At 45.8% G+C, this 23,043-nt stretch overlaps 1 protein-coding gene across 3 annotated transcripts; it reads right to left on the bottom strand.

The window, feature by feature from the left end:
- Positions 1-1,992: 1,992 nt before the first annotated feature.
- On the bottom strand, positions 1,993-15,817 carry LOC308469591 (zinc finger protein RFP-like). 3 transcript variants are annotated; one of them, XR_013982120.1, is made up of 10 exons: positions 15,314-15,817; positions 12,264-12,578; positions 9,662-9,757; positions 8,317-8,547; positions 8,174-8,196; positions 6,819-6,928; positions 6,390-6,416; positions 6,056-6,115; positions 3,441-4,325; positions 1,993-3,377 (listed from the first exon to the last, which is right to left on the bottom strand). XR_013982120.1 is itself a non-coding variant. In XM_080992274.1 (9 exons), exons 1-9 carry the CDS (start codon positions 15,728-15,730, stop codon positions 3,769-3,771), a joined length of 1,836 nt encoding a protein of 611 aa, XP_080848400.1. In that variant the 5' UTR covers positions 15,731-15,817; the 3' UTR covers positions 1,993-3,768. The 3 variants fall into 3 exon arrangements, 2 of the variants coding, with proteins under 2 accessions (XP_080848400.1, XP_080848401.1); XM_080992274.1 differs by having other exon boundaries at positions 1,993-4,325; XM_080992275.1 differs by lacking the exon at positions 6,056-6,115 and having other exon boundaries at positions 1,993-4,325.
- Between the last annotated feature and the right edge of the window lie 7,226 nt (positions 15,818-23,043).

Genomic DNA, 23,043 nt, shown 5'->3' with positions numbered 1-23,043 from the left:
GTGGAGAATTCTTAAACCGAGAATGGAACCTCCATCCCTCCCCAGAGCCTTCTGACACATGGCAGCTCTGATGTGATGCTATTCTGTCACTCATCTTTTTCTTTTCTTGCTAAGTTTGTGCCGCACTTCCTGTATTGGTCTGAAATTTGTTGGTCTGTGTCCGAAAGTGTCACCCTCCCCGCCACCGCTGCTTCACTTCGGAAAACTGTTTACTGCTGAATTGGAACGAGCAGCACTAGGGTATTCCGCAGATTCCCATTTGTTCTGATTCAGTGGTGTGGAGCAGGTTTTCCTGGGGAAAGTGGTGGGACACCCCCCCCCCAACCGCTCAGACATGGACCAATAAATCTCGGGTCTGTGCTTAGAAAGTGCAGGAGAAAATCAAATGTGGAAGAGCCCTTGTACAGGTCTACTCAGAAACAAACGCCATTGAGTTCAATGGGACTTACTTCCAAGTAGGGAATGGAAGAAGGCGTGTGAATTCAGAACATGAAAAGTTTTTGAGCTAAGTTACTCATCTCACTGTCTGCTGTGGCAGAATTACGTAACTTGTTTACTTATTTATTTAATAAGGTTTATACACTGATTGTGTGAGGAATGCCGATGGTTTCTTCTTCTTTGGCAATCACTTGTAGGCGAGTAAGATTGTCTTCCATGAACACGGTCTTAACAATGAGTGTGTGGAGTAAGTGACTGTGGAGGCCAATTCTGGATCCACACGTCCTTCCACAGTGGGGACATAGGTTTCCAGGCAGGAGTTGATCACGGTGTGGATTTGCCAAGCGTGCCTTCCTCTTGGCTCATTTCTCCCTTTTATCCTGAGTTTGAGTGTCTTCAAAACCCATGACACCTTTGGTAAAAGCTGTTCTCCAGTTGGAGAGCTCACAGGCCCGTGTTTCCCAGTTGTCAGTGTTTATACTACATTTTTAAAGATTTGCCTTGAGGGAGTCTTTCAACCTCTTTTGTTGACCACCAGCATTGCGCTTTCCATTTTTAAGTTCGGAATAGAGAAGTTGCTTTGGAAGACGAAGACATTGGCTTGTGCTCAATATGAGCTGGGCAGAATGGGGTGTGAGGAACAGCATATGTGGGGACATTGAAGCAGGCCCAGTGTATGCATACACTATTTGTGTTGGAATTTCCTGTTCAGACATAATGTTGACCAGGTTTACAGAGCATGTGGCTGTTTAGAGACTGCACCTTTCTTTCTCCCTCAAAAACTCCTTTCCTCCCAGGAACTACATAGGGAATGAGCACTGTGTTATCTGCTTACAGAAGCCACTGGTTCCTTTGTAGCCTCACTTTGAATACCTTGCTCTTTCAATCTAGAGAAGGAAGTGTTTTGGGTCATGAAAAATTAAATTTATTTTTTAATAATAATAATAATAAATTTTATTTGTATCCCGGCCTCCCCAGCCGAAGCCGGGCTCAGAGCGGCTAACAACAGTAAAATGATAAAACATTCTAAAATCATTTCATTATAAAATTATGAAATTTTATAAAGGCCTGGTGGAACAGCTCTGTCTTGCAGGCCCTGCGGAAAGATGTCAAGTCCCGCAGAGCCCTAGTCTCTTGTGACAGAGCGTTCCACCAGATTGGGGCCACGGCCAAAAAAGCCCTGGCTCGGGTCGAGGCCAGCCTAACCTCTCTGTGGCCTTGGACCTCCAAGATGTTTTTGTTTGAAGACCGTAAGTTCCTCTGTGTGATTTTTTTTGGCCAATGGATGTGGAAAGATGAACAGATGAATTCAAAAACATACGTCCTTGTGTTATGGCCTACTTTCTAAACAAGAGGTATGGAAATCTTGTCAGAAAATCATACTTGACCCTTCTTATATGGCATCTCTTCACCTGTCCCTAGATGTGCAGAGATAAATTTGAGTTTTTTTCAGTGGGAAGGTAATGGTGCTCCACTCATGTATAATGATACATTTCCCCCAAAAAGTATGGTATGTGTATAATAAGTATAAAAGAGTCAAACAACACACTGTGGTACATTTCTGCAGAGTAACTTTATAAGTTTATTGATACATACTGTTAAATACACAGCAATGTGCATTGTTTAATGTATCTGCTTATGTGCTGGTTGTTGGCATACTAGAAGTCTAGGCCCAAGTTTGGGGCAAGCACCCTTTGGTGAGAAAACCCCAGCAGTGATTTAACATCGCAAAACATACAGCAAAGAAAAGCATGGAAATATAGGCTGTAAACCCTTTTAAAAAAGCTCTTTCTAAGCTATATTGATTCCCCAGCACAGAGATAGACCACATAAAATGGTTTCCTTACAAAACTATTCATGCGCTTTCCCATACAGCAGACAGAAAAGATACACACTCAGTCAAAATTGTTGCTCAACTACATGAATGCAAAAGTATCTAAACTATTGGTATAGGAAAATGCTAGTTTCAGAACTCCATTCTGGTCTGAAACAAAGGAGGCAGGTTAAAGCTATGCTGCTGGCTGGAGTGACCAGTTCAGAGATCCTTCCATACAGAAATACAAAAGGCTTGGTTACCCACTTCCTCCCAAGGTGAGGGGGAAGTAAAATAGATGAAGCCTAGCAGGACAGCTTACTCTATGGTTTTAACCTCTTCACACACTAATTACTCAAGCATGCTGGATTATACTGGTTACTTTAGGAATTCTAGAGTGCATACGCATATGTAGAACAGTGCATAGAATATGTAATAATTGTTCATATTTTCATCAGAAAAAAAGCTTGTTTCTTGATTAAGGAATATGATTGGAATTTTTAAAAATCCAGGTGGATAAGCTCAGCATAGAGATTTTAGTGTGCATTTCTCCTTATGCAATTTTGGCCAATATACCCATTTTTGCAAGTAGTTTCCCTAGACATAATGCATGTTTGTATGCTATAGTGACTAATATATGTGGTTTTAAGCACAATTCTCCCTAATGTACATGTTATCTGGTTAGAAGACTACTTAATTCTGCATAGCAAAATTCTGAGAAGTGTGGATTTTGAAGGATAGCTAGGCTTTGGTTCCCACATTGTTATGGGGAGTGTAAATTTGGTATTTTTGCATTAGCATGCAAATCAAACCGAATTTCTCCTCCTGTACTTACTAGGGCTGCAGAGTGCATTTGGCTGAGTCCCAAACTGAATCAGGCTGATTTGGGGGGGGGGGGAAATCCGGGCATCAACCGAGTCAGGTTCAAATAGCCCTGGATTGGGTTGCAAAACCCAGAGCAATCCAGGGCTGTCAGAGGGTGGGACATCCCTGTCCGCACGTGGGTGATGTGCAGACCCAGGGACCACGAGGCAGATCAGTGGGGTCTCAGCACAACCCTAATACACACTCCCACAGCTGCTATTTGCACCAGAAGGAAAGCTTCCATTACTACAGCCCTGATACACTCCCCCCCACAGTTGCTATTTGCACCAGAAGGAAAGCTTCCATTAGCACAGCCCTAATATACCCCCACAGCTGCTATTTGCACTTGAAGGAAAGATTCCATTAGCACAGCCCTAATACACCCCCCCACAGTTGCTATTTGCACCAGAAGAAAAGATTCCATTAGCACAGCCCTAATACACCCCCCCCACAGTTGCTATTTGCACCAGAAGGAAAGCTTCCATTAGCACAGCCCTAATATACCCCCACAGCTGCTATTTGCACTTGAAGGAAAGATTCCATTAGCACAGCCCTAATACACCCCCCCCCCCACAATTGCTATTTGCACCAGAAGGAAAGCTTCCACTAGCTATCTGTTTTCAGGGTAAGACCAGGGCTGGTGAATATTCTGCTCAGTTTCCACACTTCAATTCAAGTCCTTCTCCCCCCAGACAAAAAAAGGGACGAATGGCCTCCCCAGCGAACGAAGCTGCAGAAAAAGTGAAAATGGAGGCATCTGTATCGGCATCAAAAAACTCCACCTGGCGTGCTTTGTAATCCAGGGATACTCGGATCTTCCTCACCTGATGTGCCAAGTGCGAATGGCTTGGCTTGCGGGAAGTGAAAGCAGTGAGCTTTTTGGAAAAGGGACTCACCCCCACAACCCACACCCCAGCTTTAGGGCTCAGGTTGAAACCTTTATTTCTCTGGAAGGACTCTCGTGCCGCCCCTACGATCCACAAGCACTCCTGATCCATGTATTCCTTGTCTTCTTCGTTTAAATCCAGCTCAGCCTCCCACCAATGTCTCCCGGACGTGAACTTCTCACGGCCCAGCACGTAGGGTATGCAGGTCATTTCGTCCGTGTCCTCGGCCTGGTCATCCGACGCTTCCCCAACCTTCACGCTCTTCAGATCGGCAGACAGCGCGAGCAGAGGGTGTGCCGTTTGTGGATCCAGAGTCACGCTCACTGAAGGGCACACAGACAAAGGGAAAATAAACGTGGGCTTAAATCTCCCGGCGAGTAAGCGTACACTCCTAAGCAGATGAGAAGGAACGATCCCTTCGGGTCTGCTACACCTGGGAACACCACCTTTAGCTATGGTTTCTACCCATTTCCAGTCAGAGACATATTTGCATCATAGCTGTCAACTTACAGATTTGAAAATAAGGGACCAGCAGCCTCGAAAATAAGGGACCAGCAGCCAAAATAAGGGATTTTGCTATTGTAAAGAGTAGGATTGACAGATTCTGTCAATCCGGCATGAGGCGGTTGCGGCGCTGCGGCGGCCGCTGAAGCGCCGCCCTTCTGCGTGCCTCCCCATCCCCTCCTCTTCCTCCTCCCTCAGGCCGCCTCCTCAGCTGCCGCCACCGCTGCCGCCTCCAGGCTTGTGGGCGGTGTGGGTGAGAGTCTCTCCCCCTCACCCCCTCTCTCTTGGGTAGGGAAGGGCTGATGGAACTCTTCGCGCGCTCTCTCTCGCAGCGGAGGACCCCGAGCCGCTGCTTCCCTCCCGAGCTGGGCGAGCATGAAACCCGGGAAATTTAAGGGACATCATCAATAAGGGACAGCAGCGGGACACGGCACTGGGATAAGGGAGTTTCCCGCCAAATAAGGGGTGGTTGAAAGCTATACGTAGAGATGACTCTGAAGACTGTTTGGAAACTACAGCTAGTGCAGAATTCAGCAGCCAGGTTGCTCGAGCAAAACGGTCTGAGCATATTACACCAATCCTGGTCCGATTTCACTGGCTACCAATTAGTTTCCAGGCCCATTTCAAAGTGCTGGTTTCGACCTATAAAGCCTTAAATGGCTCAGGACCGCAATACCTCAAGGACCGCCTCTTTCCATAAGAACCTACCCAGACCCTGAGATCATCTTCTGAGGCCCTCCTTCATGTGCCTCCTCTTCAAGAGGTTTGGAGGGGGGTCACACAAGAATGGGGCCTTCTCTGCAGTGGCTCCCCATCTGTGAAATGCTCTCCCTGGGGAAGTTCGGCTGGTGCCTTCATTATACACCTTTAGGTGCCAGGCAAAAATGTTCCTTTTTAACTAGGCCTTTGGTTGACTTCATCAACATCCTATGCCCTTTTAAAACGTAGCTCTTTTTTGGGGTGGGGCATTATTGGGTTATTCTTTTTATTTTGATTTTATATATTGTGATCTTTTTTGTGAACCGCCCTGAGACCTCCAGGTATAGGGCGGTATATAAATTCAATTAACAACAACAACAACAATTAACAACAACAACAACAACAATAATAATTACTCATTTGTTAGACTTGGTAGTTTTTATTTGAATGACATGCTCTCAGCGACTATGGTTAATGTTTTCTGTGTCATTGGGTGTCCTTATTTTCATTGGAGGGCTTGTGTTTCCATCTAATTCTTCCAGAACTTACTTTTGTTAAGTTCTCGTTTAAGAAGCAATGGAATAAAACAATCATCATACATGTTTCAGCGGTTGCTTCTTTTAAAAAAAGCCCTGTTACAGTACTTCCCTGATTAAGATCGGCATTTAAATATAGGGCTATGCTGAATGAATTAACTTTTGGATGGCATGTCAGGCACAGTTAAGAAACAATTATTATTTACTCAATTTACTGAATTTATTCCCAGAATAAAACCAGTTCTGCCCCTTGACTCTTTTCCATGCACCATCTCCCACCAAGATTTAGTTCTCATTTAGTTCCATAATATTACCTTTCTCCAGTTTTTGCTCCAGAGGCGCTGTAGTGTGAGTGAGAAATTTATTCAAACCTTCTGTAATATAAAAATGAGGTACTGTATTTCATGGGTTCTTTTGCTTTTTTAGGTTGATTATTGCTTTGTGTGACTCACAAGCAAGCAAGAAGCAGCAGCAATGTACAAAATAGCAATATGTCAACTTGACCTCGATTAAGACCATCACATAAATTAGAATTACATTAGGTGTGCTACAGTTTTAAAGTGGGTGACTTTCTGTGGTCAGCAGATGGACCCACTGGCAACTTATCCCATCAAAATATCCCTTGGTATTCTGTCCCCCCAAAATTACCTTTCTTCAATGCTTCCTCCAGAGAATCTGTTTGAGGAGGTGGGAGAAGGAAGGAAGTGTTAGGTTTAAAAATGACAAATTCGCTCAAAGAGCTTATCAATATGTAATAAATAATGTAGATTTCATTTTTTTGAAAAAAAAATCATATTTACTGCAATGTTTCCAGCTCTACTGCAATCTTCCAAGATGCAGTTGCTAGGCCTCTCCAGAATCTCTCAGGTTTGCACCATCGATTTGCAGAAAGGCATCGCAATGTTTTTGTCTCTATGCCTTTCGCTGGCAAGGAATTTTGCCTTTTTCACAGCCGGGTGGATGTTTTCGTTGCATATTCCACCCCGGGCCCTAGATCGCTTTCCTGCACAGTTATATCTTTGAGAGCTCAACCTCTCTCTCTCCCCCCCCCCCCGACTCCCGAGCTGCCCCAAATACCTGCACATTTCACCATAGCGTTTACTAGCGTTGAATTTTTCTGACAACAGATCTTGAGTCTCTCCTCCAACCAGGTGGAAAGGTCTGCTGAATGCTCCGCTCGTTTCTCCCTGTACCCGGGAAGGAAAGATGGTTTTGCGAAAAGAAAGCTTAAAGAATGGTAATTCCTCTAATGCTTTATAGATTCAATGCGTGGCACCTGTCAGCTGAAAAGGGTTTTAAGCAGCCAGTGCTTTTGGGGGAAGTAGAGAGGGGGGATTGGAGGGGTCTACAGCGTGGTTCTTGTTATGTATTGAAGTTCTCACCCTGGGCCAGCAGGGAGATACTGTAGATAGTAATGCAAATAAGGGATCGAAAGTGACATTCAGGGATTGGATAGTTTTAGAAAGTTGTTACAATTATGTTGTACTGGAGCTCTATATAAGCAGGCTGACTGAGCCCTTCAGTTCAGTTCTGTCCTGGCCTGTGAATAAACAAGAGCTATTTGAAGAATCGCTGTGTCGTCTGATATGTTCACCCACAACTTAACAGTTCTATATAGAGGGGCTTCTTGGGCTCACAGAAGAATGTGCTTCATCCCTTTGAAGGTGACCCGGAAACTACAACTAATTCAGAATGTGGCAGCTAGACTGGCCGCTGAGACCATATAACACTGGTCCTGAAAGACCTACATTGGCTCCCAGTACGTTTCCAAGCACAATTCAAAGTGTTGGTGCTGACCTTTGAAGCCCTAAACGGCCTCGGCCCAGTATACATGAAGGAGCGTCTCCACCCCCATCGTTCAGCCCGGACACTGAGGTCCAGCTCTGAGGGCTTCTGGCGGTTCCCTCACTGAGAGAAGTGAGGTTACAGGGAACCAGGTAGAGGGCCTTCTCAGTAGTGGCACCCACCCTGTGGAACGCCCTCTCATCAGATGTCAAGGAAATAAACAACTATCTGACTTTTAGAAGACATCTGAAGGCAGCCCTGTTTTGGGAAGTTTTTAATGTTTGATGTTTTATTGTGCTTTTAATATTCTTTTGGGAGCCGCCGAAGGTGGCTGGGGAAACCCAGCCAGATGGGCGGGGTATAAATCATCATCATCATCATCCCTGTCAAGACAAATGTAGCTGTGGACAAATTATCTGTGCCAAATAATGTCAGATCCAAAGGGTGTAGAAGCTAGACTAAAAACTGTGTAACAGAAAAGAAGAAGATAAGCCAGTTATTGCTCACCTTGCCCTGCAGCCTATGGACATTATAATGTTTGTTTATTCTGCTTTTGCTACTGTTAGCTGCATCAAGACTTTCTGGGGAATAAGCAGGGATTTATTTATTTTTAAGAGTCAGTAATGGCAGGAGAAGGAGCTGCATACCTGAGCAAGGTACTTTCGATGTCCTGAAAGAGAAAGATACAGAGAAGTCTGTCTCATATTTGTGTTACCAGGAGGACTGATTTGCCCCGTTTTCCCTGTGGAAAACCAAATGTCACGTTCAGGTGACATTGGCTCCATCTCACCTGAAGAAACAGCTGTGGGGGCTGCTCACACTTCTCCTCCAGCTCAGCGATCAATTTCGTGAGGTAAGAAATGTCCTCCGAGAGTCTGTTGCCATTTTCCGCCACCTTCTTCTTAATCTCCTTTTCTAGGTTTCGCAGGCGGGCCAGTGAGGAACTCTCTTTTTCCTCCAGAGAATTTTGCATCTTCTCAAAGGCGTCTTTGATTTTCTGCTTTTCTTTGTTTAACTGTTTCTGAGGAAAGAACGTCCACACAGGTGACACAAATGCACCTGGAACAAACATGGAAACCCCCCCTCTGTCCTCCACACATACACATAAATCCACTCCACATATCAGATGTGCAACATGCACAGGTAACACAACACACCTCCAGTACTGGCAATGCCCCATTTACACACATCCAGCTGACCCATGACTGCACACACATGCAGCTACTTTCAGGCTGCACACAGGGCAAGGAATGGCTAAGGAAAGAAGCGATTAGTTCCGAAATTTTAGGGAAGTAGGAAGTAGGAAAGTTCTAGCCTTTCCTGCCATACCAGCCTGTGGGTTTAAAGGATGCTATGCTAGCAATTCGAAAGCAAGTGCAAGTAGATAAATAGGTACCACTCCGGCGGGGAGGTAAATGGAGTTTCCGTGCGCTGCTCTGTTTTCTCCAGAAGCGGCTTAGTCATGCTGGCCACATGACATGGAAAAACTGACTGCGGAAGTGGACAAACACCGGCTCCTTCAGCCTGTAAAGCGAGATGAGCGCCACAACCCCAGAGTCGTTCGCGACTGGACTTAACTGAAGGTAAAGGGACCCCTGACCATTAGGTCCAGTTGTGGCCTTCTCTGGGGTTGCAGCACTCATCTCGCTTTACTGGCCGAGGGAGCCGACGTACAGCTTCTGGGTCATGTGGCCAGCATGACTAAACCGCTTCTGGCGAACCAGAGCAGTGCACAGAAACGCCGTTTACCTTCCCGCTGGAGCGGTACCTATTTATCTACTTGCACTTTGACGTGCTTTCAAACTGCTAGGTTGGCAGGAGCAGGGACCGAGCAACGGGAGCTCACCCCGTTGCGGGGATTCGAACCGCCGACCTTCTGATCAACAAGTCCTAGGCTTTGTGGTTTAACCCACAGCGCCACCCTTAGGGGTCCTTTACCTTTACCTTCACCTTTTATGTACATGATTTAGAGGGCTTTGTGGAATAGCCTCTGGTTAGTCTGGCCAAGTGCGAGGCAGTTTTAAAGCGACAGGCTTTCTGGGGTTCAGGTTTGCTCCACGATCCCTGCCTTGGCTGCGAGTCTGTTGTCTACGCACAACCTTGGCTTGCAAAGATCTTGAATGAAAAAAACCTACCAGACATTTCTCCTTTTCCTCTTCTTCAGACTGTTTCCGATTGACAAGGTTTTGCTTTTCTTTCTCCAAAGACTTCAGCTGGCTCTGGGTTCTTTCCTGCACAGATTGAAAATAACATTGTGTGCCACCCAAGTCTCCGAGCGGCGAGAGATTCCCGGGGTTCCGGGCGCTTTCTCATCAGGGTTTGTGTTTCCTTTTGGGAATGAGGCACAGCAGAGACTGTGGTGCCTTTATGATATGTGGTTTGTTTACACATATATACAACTATCTGTGAGTTGAGGGAGGGCCATTTGCCATCTCCCCTTCCTTTGTTCTCCTTACACCTCCCCCCGGAGATTCACATGGCTATTACAAAAATTTGAAACCTTGGTTAGATTTTAACACAGGTAGGCAACCTAAGGCCCGGGGGCCGGATGTGGCCCAATCTCCATCTCCATCTGGCCCACGGATGGTCCAAGAATCAGCGTGTTTTTCATGAGCAGAATGTGTCCTTTTATTTAAAAAGCATCTCTGGGTTATTTGTGGGGCATAGGAATTTGTTCATCCCTCCCCCCAAATATAGTCTGGCCCACCACATGGTCTGAGGGATGGTGGACTGGCCCACGGCTGAAAAAGTTGCTGATCCCTATTTTAACACTTGCTGGATCCTGGGATTAGAGAGGTCTGGCACTGACAAACTCGTAACGATAATTTGGTTCTGGCAGGAGGGCAGCCCATGTGATGCCAAAAACAGATCTCCTTAGAAAATGTTCACCCTATCAAGTCATTCCATTCTTTCAGAAAAAATGATTTTGGGCCACCCTGTAGGATTCCTTAAGTAGGTTTGTCTGAAACATTGACATGATCATGGGTAGCTAAGAGGGCAGTGGCCATTGCTATGGTGACGCTTCATCTTCCCCATGTCTTTGTACTACGCAGCAGACCGAAAAGGGCTTATGTCTCATCTAAGCATGAAGATCTAGTAATTTGCAGAGGTTTCTTCCTCCTCCTTCCTTGGAAAATAAAGACCATATCCCAGGCATCCCCGATCCTGCAGCCCTCCAGATGTTTTGGCCTACAACTCCCATGATCCCTAGCTAACAGGACCAGTGGTAAGGGATGATGGGAATTGTAGTACAAAACATCTGGAGGGCCAAAGGTTGGGGATGCTTGCCATATCCCCCTACCCCCACCCCTTTTCTGGGTTTGTTAGATACATATTATATGATCCAGTCTGATTCTGAATCAAACTATTTGTTCCTCTAGCAAAAAGCTGCCTTCAGGTTTGTAGGATATTAGATAGAATTATTTCACTTTCTCAGCCCGATTGGAAGGAACTGAACCTGGGATCTTAGTTTGCCCTGTGGAAAGCCCTCCCATCAGATGTCAAAGAATTATTTGACTTTTGGAAGACATCTGAAGGCAGCCCTGTTCAGGGAAGTTTTTAATGGTTGATGTTGATGACTGCATATAAATAATAAAATTATTATTATTATTATTACTAAGGCTCATCTGGAGCAAATCTGAAGCAGATGCACTGTTGAGCCTGAGCGTTAATCTGCGCCATACAGCCAACAACCTCCCTGCGAGAAGTGAGGTTACAGGAAACCAGGCAGAGGGCCTTCTTGGTAGTGGCGCCTGCCCTGTGGAACACTCTCCCACCAGATGTCAAGGAAATAACTATCAGACTTTTAGAAGACATTTAGCAGCCCTGTTTAGGGAAGTTTTTAATACTTGATGTTTTATTGTGTTTTTAATATTCTGTTGGGAGCTGCCCAAGGTGGCTGGGGAAACCCAGCCAGATGGGAGGGGTATAATTAATAAATTATTATTATTATTATTATTATTATTACTCTCCAAACTCTCAGGCAGAATTTTATAGACTGAGATTACCCGGGGCGGATCTACACTCGTCATTTATAACGTTTAAAATGCATTAACAGAGGGCTCTGCAGAGCAGTGAGCCGCCAGCAATGGAAAACTACCATTAAGCGTTAGAGAACATTATATTCAATCATGTTTAGAAGATCAATGTAGACCCAGCCCTGGATTGAATCGGGAGTCTTCTATATGTACCGTATTTTTCGCTCTATAAGACGCACCTTTTCCCTCCTAAAAAGTAAGGGGAAATGTGTGTGCGTCTTACGGAGCAAATGCAGGCGGGAGGCTCTGCTCAGCGCTCCCTTTAAAGAGCCGCGTGGAGCGTGTGTGCGGCTCTTGGGGGCTTTTCCCCGAGGAGGGAGAAGGGCGGCCCTCTTCCCTCCTCAGGGAAAAGCCCCCAAGAGCCGCACACACACACACACACACGCTCCGCACGCTCTTTAAAGGGAACGCGGCTCTTGGGGAGCCTTCCTCCTGCTGCCCGGGAGAGGCTGCACGCGGTTATCCCATAAGCCAGGACAGCAAGAGGCTATCCCAGAAGCCAGATCCCTCTTGCTGTTCTGGCTTCTGGGATTCAGAATATTTTTTTTCTTGTTTTCCTCCTCCAAAAACTAGGTGCGTCTTATGGTCTGGTGCATCTTATAGAGTGAAAAATACGGTAATTTCCTCCCCTCCCTTCATAATTCAGCACTGACTATAATAGGAACAGAGGATCCCAGCATGACCCCCCCCCTTACTTTACCTTATATAATTTCAGTGGAAGGAGTTTGAGGCCTTCTACTGTTTCTGCCAGCTGCACATTTGATTGAAAATTCCACTTCTGGATCCGGGATTTGCAAAGAGGACACTTCAACGCTCCCCCATCCTGATTTTCCCATATGTTACAATAGCAGGTGATGCACCCCCGGCAGAAGTTGTGGCCGCAGTCCAGGGTCACAGGGTCTGTAAGATACTCCCTGCAGATGGAGCAAGTGGTTTCCTGTTCCTCATTTGTGGTTGGTGAGCCCAGAACTGGGGTCTTCGTGGCATTGATGTTAGGAGGTGCAGCTTGGGTCACCTGCAGAATGGGTATGTTTTAGAAGAGTTTGGATTTGATATCCCACGTTATCACTACCCGAAGGAGTCTCAAAGCGGCTAACATTCTCCTTTCCCTTCCTCCCCCACAACAAACACTCTGTGAGGTGAGTGGGGCTGAGAGACTTCAGAGAAGTGTGACTGGCCCAAGGTCACCCAGCAGCTGCATGTGGAGGAGCGGGGAAGCGAACCCGGTTCCCCAGATTACGAGACTACCGCTCTTAACCACTACACCACGCTGGCGTAAATTGCTGTAGGACAATAACTATATTCAGATAAACGTAAATAGCAGTCGGGCAAAAAACATACATAGTTCACCACAATTTACAAAGCACCTCTCCCAACAGCCCAGAAAGATCACTTCTATGGAGTCGGCTTGCATGTCCTCTAATACATTGCATGGAATCCAACATAGCACTAAGGCAATCGTTTCATCAGCACAAGGATTTCTGTTTGGGCAAAGAATTGTTCTCCCACTGGAGGGGCAACTTTGCCTGCAAATTTCATACAATCATAGAATTGGAAGGGACCCTGAGGGTCATCTAGTCCAACCCCCTGCAATGCAGGAATCTCAGCTGAAGCATCCCTGACAGATGGCCATCCAATCTCTGCTTATAAACCTCCAAGGAAGGAGAGTCCACCATCTCTCGTAGGAATCTGCTCCACTGCTGAACAGCTCTAGCTGTCAGAAAGTTTTTCCGAATGTTCAGTCGGAATCTCCTTTCTTGTAACTTAAAGCCATTGGTTTGCATCCTACCCTCTAGAGCAGGAGAAAACAAAGTTGCTCAATCTTCCATGTGACATAGCCCTTGAAATATATTCAGAGTCAGGTAGTGATTTCATGCTCTTTATTGCAGCTTGTAAAACAGTGATTGAATTGCCCCCCAAAGCTCAGGCTTTTATATACCGTATTTTTCGCTCTATAGGACGCACTTTTCCCCCTCCAAAAATTAAGGGGAAATGTGTGTGCGTCCTATGCAGCAAATGCAGGCTCCCTGGCTACAGCGATAGCAACGCGAAGCCTCCAAAGCGCAGAGGGAGCGCTCCCTCCGCGCTCCAGAGGCTTCGCGTTGCTTTTGCTGAAGCCTAGAGACCGAGAGGGGTCAGTGCACACCGACCCCTCTCGCTCTCCAGGCTTCAGGGATAGTCGCTTGAAGTCTTTGGAGCGCAGCAGGACCTTGCGCTGCGCTCCAAAGGCTTCGGGTTCCTTTTGCTGAAGCCAGGAGAGCAAGACTCTCCTGGCTTCAGCAGAGAGGGAGAGCTGCGCGGTGCCCCTTCAGCGAAGCGGGAGGAGAAATGGAAGGGGCTCCGTTTCTCCTGCCGCTTCGCTGAAGGGGCGTTGAGCAGAGAGGGGGAGATTTTTTTCCCCTTGTTCTCCCCCTGTAAAACAAGGTGCGTCCTATGGTCGGGTGCGTCCTATAGAGCGAAAAATACGGTACGTTATTTACACAACGAGTCCTGTCTGATTGGCTGATTCTGCTTCCCTCCTGGAGCCTGGTTGGTCTTTTCCTGCAGGCCAATCAGTTGTAGCATTCTAGGATCCTGCCTGCCTATTGTTCTAGGATCAAAGCTTAGTACGTAACAGCCCTTCAGATATTTCACTCACTTATGTGAAAAGGAAGAGAGATTATAGCGATTTTAAAATTCCCCATTATAGTAAATGGGGTCAGAAACACAGCTTCAGATTTAACAGATCAAATATGGACCCCGATTTGCCGATGCATTTAGCGATGTTGTGATTTTGGTCTGTTTTTATTTGGAGGGTGTGTTGGATGGTGGCTGATAGATTGGTTTAGGCATTTATTAAGTTATTTATCCATATTTATTGCAAAAGGTTTCTATCCCGCTTGGTTGTAATAAAACCTCAAAGTCATTTACAAAAATAAAAAAAATATATGATAGTGGCAAAAGGAGAGAGATAAAAGCAGCTATTTACAACATTTAGAAATTAATTAGAATCAAAGATAAGCCAAAACCCAGATTAAAACCCACGTCAACATCCCACATGCCTGGAGTTACACGCCTGCAGAACTTCTTTTTATCAGTTCCTACACTTTGGACACCAAGGAGACTTTAACAACTTTCCCTCGGGATGTTCCTGACAATGGGCTGAAAGCATCTCTGCTTGGGCAACAGATTTCTGCACATGCAGTGAGACGTACTCTCCCTCTCCCGTCCCCTCCACCCCCCTGCATGCCCTCAAAATCAGCTCAAGGGTTGCTTAGCCATCATTTAGTCTCGTACCCAAGATTATTCTGCTATTCCCCCAAATATGGCCAATGGCAGTGGCTGAACCTTTCCTAGAAGTGATGGCAAGGTGTTCTGAAGTTAGACAAAAGAGGAAAACCTCCACCACGCTTGACTGCCACATTCCCTCCCTACAAAAGGTGTTCGAATTTAACCCCCAGACCTCCAAAGTAACAAAAAGAAGTCTCAGTTTTCCCCTGCAGCTCAAATGGTCCTATGAAAGTGTACATGGAATACATGGAATCATAGAATTGTGGAGTCATCTAGTCCAACCTCCTGCGATGCAGAGATCTTTTGCCCAACGTGGGGATTGAACCCACAACCTTGAGATTCAGAGTCTTATGCTCTACCAACTGAGCTGTCCGTGTGTGTGTGTGTGTGTGTGTGTGTGTGTGTGATATCTTCAGCTTGAACCTCCAGGAAGAAGGCCCAATTATTTCCCTGTCCTCTTCCTTCGTGGAGATCTCCTACCTTGGACCCTTGAGCGGCCACTTCTGCAGGAACCACATCTTGGATTTTGTCCTCCTTGTTGCATTTGGACATGGTGCAGATGGGGGCTCGATCCTCCTTGCAGGAGAGCATCAGGGGCTCTTGGTGACTCTTGCTCACTTCCTTCCTTTCTGCATCTCTTTTTGCCCCCTCCTGAAGTTTCCTGACAAGCTGCACAAGGTTGGCCAGTTGCTGGTTGGGCTTGAAGTTCCTTTGATGGACGGTTTCGCCACACAGCAGGCAGGAAGGGTCTCTGTTGGGCTCTCCCCAGTGAGGCAGCGAGGGGAGACAGGCTTGGCAGAAATTGTGCCCGCAGTCAATAGTCACAGGATCGTCAAAGCATTGCTTGCAGATGGAACAAATCTGATCGGAGAACTCACGGAGAGAGCCTGAAGCCATGGCTTTCTTTCTTTCTTTCTTTCTTTCTTTCTTTCTTTCTTTCTTTCTTTCTTTCTTTCTTTCTTTCGTCTGTCTTTCTGTCTTTCTGTCTTTCCTCAACACATAATGAGGGACTTATATTGCATTTGGGATGCCAGGGTCTTGGTGTCAGAGTTCCAGGATTGGTCTGAAAATGTGGGAGGGTTCAATGCCCTCCCCCTTTTCTCAGGCGGTTCCTGGAAATCACACAAACTAAGTGGCTGCACAAACGTTGACACTACACGGCTGATTCTGCCTCTGCTGTTGCTGTGACAAGCTAACACCCTGGAGCAGAGAGACCTCTCTCTCTGCATAGAGATTCCCAGAGCACTTCAGGATCCTGTGTGTCCGTGACTGCCCTTTACACGGAAGTAGAGGCAGGGGAGAAATGCAATTCAGTTCACGTTTTAAAGAGCCAGTGTGGTGTAGTGGTTAAGAGCGGTAGTCTCGTAATCTGGGGACCCGGGTTCGCGTCTCCGCTCTTCCACATGCAGCTGCTGGGTGACCTTGGGCTAGTCACACTTCTTTGAAGTCTCTCAGCCCCACTCACCTCACAGAGTGTTTGTTGTGGGGGAGGAAGGGAAAGGAGAATGTTAGCCGCTTTGAGACTCCTTAAAAGGAGTGAAAGGCGGGATATCAAATCCAAACTCCTCTTCTTCTTCTTCTAAAGGTCACCATGCTGAACCAGCCCTTTCTGAAACCACACAGGAAGCGAAACACAGCCATTCTTTGAAATTTTCACGTCTCTGAATTTTGCAGTGCGGATCTCCAGCCAGAAGGGATATTCTGCAAAGATTCATGTGCTAGGGTGAACCGGGCATAAAATCGAATCTCTTATTGAAAATAATATACGGTATTGAGCGAAACGGCTTTGTTGACAAATTTGCACGCCAGGCAAAATTGTGTACAATTTTGTTCGTATTAGGAGAAATTTGTTCCTATTAGGAGAAAACTGATGGTGACTTGAACAATAACAGCAAACTTATGTGGAAGCTTAAGACTAGAAAGATGAGAAACTGAGAGAAACTGGAATGGACAGAGTCACCCATCCCTACACACAAGTAACACACGTAGAGGCCTTGGGTGAGGAATCAGCCACATAACAACTGTTGGAATGTGCTGGAACATCTGCTTAAACAGAACGTCCCTAAAGTGGTATAAAAAGGGCTGCGTGTGCAAATGCTCCTTATGCATAAGAACATTTTGAAAGATGAGTATAGTTGAATGGAAGCACTTGAGGCTCAGTAAGCAGGATACAGTGGTACCTCAGGTTACATATGCTTCAGGTTACAGACTCCGCTAACCCAGAAATAGTGCTTCAGGTTAAGAACTTTGCTTCAGGATGAGAACAGAAATCGTGCTCCAGTGGCGCGGCGGCAGCAGGAGGCCCCATTAGCTAAAGTGGTGCTCCAGGTTAAGAACAATTTCAGGTTAAGAACGGACCTCCGGAACGAATTAAGTACTTAACCTGAGGTACCACTGAATTTCAAAACTTTCAAGGAGCGTCTCCACCCCTGTCATTCAACCCGGACACTGAGGTCCAGCTCTGAGGGCCTTCTGGTGGTTCCCTCACTGTGAGAAGTCAAGTTACAGGGAACCAGGCAGAGGGCCTTTTTGGTGGTGGCACCTGCCCTCCTTGTATCAAGGAGATAAACATCTACCTGACTTTTAGAAGGCATCTGAAGGCAGCCCAGCATAGGGAAGTTTTTAATGTTTGTTTGATTATTATTATTATTATTATTATTATTATTATTAATATTCTGTTGGGAGCCGCCCAAAGTGGCTGGGGAAACCCAGCCAGATGGGCGGGGTATAAATAAATTATTATTATTATTTTATATAAGGGACAGAAGCCAAACATAGTCCAACTCTCCATAAAAATCAAGAGCAGCATACCATCAAACACTCATGTAGAGTTATTAAATATTGAAAATATTCCACATGCATTACGCATATTCATCTGCAGATGTGCTGAATGAAGCAGATTATAGAGGCCTCTTTTGACCTACATTTAGACGGTGAAACAGCTTTAGTCACCCTGACCTCTCAAAGGAATAATAATAATAATAATAATAATAATAATAATAATAATTTATTTATACCCCGCCCATCTGGCTGGGCTTCCCCAGCCACTCTGGGCGGCTTCCAACAAAATATTAAAATACTGTAATACATCAAACATTAAAAACTTTCCTAAACAGCGCTGCCTTCAGATGTCTTCTAAAAGTCTGTTAGTTGTTGTTCTCTTTGACATCTGATGGCAGGGCGTTCCACAGGGCGGGCGCCACTACCGAGAAGGCCCTCTGCCTGGTTCCCTGTAACTTGGCTTCTTGCAGTGAGGGAACCACCAGAAGGCCCTCAGCACTGGACCTCAGTGTCCAGGCAGAACGATGGGGGTGGAGACACTCCTTCAGGTACACAGGACTGAGGCCGTTTAGGGTTTTAAAGGTCAGCACCAACACTTTGAATTGTGCTTGGAAACATACTGCGAGCCAATGTAGGACTTTCAAGACCGGTGTTATATAGTCTCGCACCCAAGTGCCTTGGTGGGCCTTGCAGAGGGAGAGGCCGTGGCCTCAGCAAGGCAGCCTCAGCCTCATGGTGGTGGCGGCTTACAAAGTTAAAGTAGTGGGCAGTGGGTGGGTGGGTGGGATTGACCAAGTCGGCCTGGCCGGGTTGGAGGGGGCGGCACGTGTGTGATGTCACGCATGGAGAACAGGCTCCCCCAATGTTGGGTGCAACTTGGTACCTCTGCCCGAGACCCACCTTGGATTCACTCCTTAAACTCACTACAGGACCCCCTTGCACATAAGAAGAGCCTGCCGGATCACGCCAATGGCCCCTCCAGTCCAGCATCCTCTTCTTACAGTGGCCGACCAGATCCATGTTGAGTTATAAACAGTGCTAAGAATCCCTGAAGCGTCATTTCCCATATACCACCCACTGAGTCTTCAGCCAGCTCTTTCCACGAGAGCCATTGCCAAAACCTTCTGATTCCAAACAGATAACAGCAAGTTGTATAAACCTTTCCAACTTTGTTTCCCCTCCCCAAAATTTTATTAGTTTTCACAATATTATAAACAAACAAACAAACAAACACACACACAAGACAAACAAACATAAATCATAGCCTTATTGAAAATTACAGTTATTAACTTTGTTAAGTGACTTCCTCCCTTCCCCTTGGTTGAATTTAATTGCATGTCCTTTTAACGGTTTTCCAAATTCCAATTTTTATGAAATTTAACTTAAAACATTAACATCCTTAGATCTTCACCTTATGGAATTAAACATATTAATTCATCACTTAACATAAATAAAATCCTAAGCCCACTGAGTATCTGCAAGCTATTTTCAGTTAGTTTAACTTAACAAATTTAACTAAATAATCATTACATTTATTCCACTCTTCCTGATACTCCTCTTTCTGGTCGCGGACTCTTCCAGTTAGGTCGGCTAGCTCCGAAAATTCCATCATCTTCATCTGCCATTCTTCTATTGTTGGTAATTCTTGGGTTTTCTACTTTTTAGCTAACAAAATACGAGCAGCAGTTGTGGGATACAAAAATAATTTAACATCTTTCTTGGGCAATTCCAAACCTGTTATTCCAAGAAGAAAGGCCTCTGGTTTCTTTATAAATGTATATTTCAACATTTTTTTCAATTCATTATAAATCTTTTCCCAGATTTCACCTTGGGACAAGTCCACCACATATGATAAAAGGTTCCTTCCTTTTCTTTACATTTCCAACATATATTGTCACCATTATGATATATCTTTGCTAATTTTACAGGAGTCAAATACCATCTATACATCAGCCAGCTCTTTCCACGAGAGCCATTGCCAAAACCTTCTGACTCCAAACAGATAACAGCAAGTTATATAAACCTTTCCAATTTTGATGGGATGCAATCAGCAGAAATGTAATCAGTTCTTTATTTAAAGCATCTGTCTTGAAAATTGTTGATAAAGATTTTTTGGGCTGTACACTGAACCGTTTGTTTTCTGAACAAACTTAATGAAGAAGCGTATGAACTCATGCTGGCAATCATAACAATCATCGTCTCATCTCTTTGTGCAATATCAACAGAGTTTTGTGTTCAGGACCCAATCCTTGGCAGAGAACTTCTATCACAAGTACTTAATTTGATAAAGTTAATGGTTTTCACATGTCCTAGAACAGAAGGCCTGCCACTCATAGGTTTGGAAGCTAGTGCTTTGCTTTTAACTTTCTTGTAGAAGAAGCAATGAATCCAACTAGCCTTTGGAGCAACTCTGTGAACAAGTTGGACCAGGCCATTCTCCCTTCCTATTACAGATGGAGCAAATTGTTCTTCAAAGTTTTGGTTTTCTTCAAAGGGCTCTTCAAAGACTGGGTGTCCATTTTTTGAAAGATAATAATCAAGTGGTTTGTTTTTCAATCCGACGTGCTTTCTTTCTAAACACTTTCATGGTTCTTATGTTTCCAAACTTTCATTTGCTAAGCACATTTCGCACACTGAGGTGTTGGCCTGCTATTCTTCTAGTACAGTAGTACCTCAGGTTAAGAACTTAATTCATTTTGGAGGTCTGTTCTTAACCTGAAACTGTTCTTAACCTAAGGTACCACTTTAGTTAATGGGGCCTCCTGCCACCCCCGCCCAATTTCTGTTCTCATCCTGAAAAAAAGTTCTTAGCCTGAGGTACTATTTCTGGGTTAGCGGAGTCTGTAACCTGAAGCGTCTGTAACCTGAGGTACCACTGTACAAGAGAACCTCTGTTTCAAGTGTTGTGGGTCAAACCTTCAGACCCTTTCAGTAGTTGTGTCTTCTTTTTACTTTCTGGGGGGCTGCTCTTTGTTGAGCAGAAAGGCGAGAAGCTGTCACCATGATGTTTGTGTTTTCTTATCAAGAAAGCACCCATGGCACCCAAAATGATTGCATTTTTCATCTCCTTTGGCTTTCCGTTACTTCCACCAACTCTTTTCTTTCTCTGCCCCCTGCTGGTGCCTCCCCCTCCCCCTCAACCTTCTGGTACTTTTTGTCCTCGTATCACCTGTCTTGCTTTTGCTTCTCTCTCCACACCTTTTGTTTTCTCTTTGCCTCATCTTTGCACCTTTCTCAGTCATAGAATCATAGAACTGTAGAGTTTTTTGGGGGGGACCACGAGGGTCATCAGGTCCAACCCCCTGCAATGCAGGAATCTCGACTCAAGCATTCCTGACAAAATGGCCGCCCAACCTCTTCTCAAAAACCCCTGAGGAAGAAGAGTCCACAACCTCCTGAGGGAGTCTGTTCCACTGTCGATGTTTAGTCGGAATTGCCTTTCTTGTAACTTGAAGCCTGTGCTGGGCCCGGGGTAACCCGAGAATCCGGTTCAGAATCCAAAGGTTCCGCTAGGAGTCAGTCTGACAGGGCCAAGGCAGGACACGAGGCAGGAAACCAGGCAAGGACGGGTACAGGATCTCTGGCATACAGCAATGTTGCTCCTGCAACCTGGTGTGGGGTCCGACAACCTTTGTCGGGGTAACAGCCGATCCTGATCCCCCGGCGACTCACCTCCCTGTTTCGCCCGAAGGCGAGCACTTCTCCTGTGAGTACTCCTCTCAGACCTTAGTCTCTGCAGCTCGGGAGACGTCGGAGGGTTACTAGACCCAGGGGCCGCCTCAGCCTCCCCTGATCAAGCCGGTAGTGGAACAGCTGTAAGTGATGGCCCAGCTGAAGGCAATGAGGTAATCCCTGCACCTGGAGCCAGGGCAGGCTCAGGCCCCTGACTCGGCCCAGCTGGCGCTTGTTGCAGGGGCACCTGTGCAGACTGGGACTCTTCAGGACCAGGCCCCAGACTTGGTTCAGATGATGCCTGAGGCAAAGGATCCGCTGCAGACTGAGACTCCTCTGGTCCGAGCCTGAGTCCCAGGCCATCACAAAGCCATTGGTTCTAGTCCTACCCTGCTCATGGCACATTTGTTGTGGACCCGTGCATCTTGTCCGCCATACAAAGGCAATCATTATTGCAGAAGAGGGAAATGTCTGGCTTTCTGCATGATGAAATCTAATTAAGTGCTTAAATGAGCTGGGGCTGACAAGCCTCCCCTCTCTCCCCCTGTCATATGCTTCCCATATCTTTGATACAATTTGCTCGTTCAATTTGCAACTATTTACCTTTGGTCTGTTCCAGCTTCCAAAACCTTTTTACATAAAGGGAACATGTGAGAACATTACATTCAGGCCATCACACATATGTCAACTCCATGAAAGATCCCATCAACGGGGTCTCCAAATTTTTTTGCACATCACTTGGGAAGACAGGCAAACTAATGCTAGTGTACTGGAAGAAGCAAAGATCACCAATGTCGAAGCAAGGATTCTTCAACATCTACTTCGTTGGACTGGTCATATTGTGCAGATGACTGATTGTTGTCTTCCAAAGCAACTACTCTATTCCAAACTTAAAAATGGAAAGCGTAATGCTAGTGGTCTACAAAAGAGATTAAAAGACTCTCTAAAGGCAAATCTTAAAAAATGTAGTATAAACACTGACAACTGGGAAACAGTGGGCTGCAAGCGCTGCAATTGGAGAACAGCCTTTACCAAAGGTGTCATGGACTTTGAAGATGCTTGAACTCAGGATAAAAGGGAGGAACATGCTAAGAGGAAGGCACGCTTGGCAAACCTTCACTGTGATCAACTCCCGCCTGGAAACCAATGTCTCCACTGTGGAAGGATGTATGGATCCAGAATTGGCCTCCACAGTCACTTATGGACTCACTGTTAAGGCCGTGTTCATGGAAGACAATCTTACTCAGCTACGAGTGATCGCCAAAGAAGAAGAAGAACATATGTCAACGAGTCATGTGCCCACCTTGGGCAACCTCACAATAGCACATTGTTTTGCTTTTAGCTCATGTATTGGTGATCTACAAGGGAAGAATTCTGTGTTGATCACTGTGTGTAGGTTTGAGTGCCCGGAGGAGGAGGAGGAGGAAGGAATTGGAGCTATTTCTGTTCTGAACATGGAAGCATGTTGGAATGGCTGTGAATGAGTAGAGCTAGTGACATGGCGCTGTCCATGCTAAATGCATCGCTTTACCTCTCATCTCAAGGCCAGGTGTACAATAAATGTGGGGTTGATAAATTTTGTCCTTGTGGAACAGAGGATACACGTGTCGCCAAACCAGGAGTAGCCTGCACACCTGTTATAATCACAGATGGCTTCTAGGATTCTAGACCAAGGGTTCCCGGAGTGCGTCTGTGGACCGTCAGAGGTCTATGAGCTTCATTCAGGTGGTCTGCAGTGGCAATTCTGTGGGGTGACA

The sequence above is a fragment of the Podarcis pityusensis genome (assembly GCF_964106645.2).
Source record: "Podarcis pityusensis genome assembly, chromosome: 2".
Classification (NCBI taxonomy): domain Eukaryota; kingdom Metazoa; phylum Chordata; class Lepidosauria; order Squamata; family Lacertidae; genus Podarcis; species Podarcis pityusensis.
This window is presented reverse-complemented; position numbering and strand designations above follow the sequence as displayed.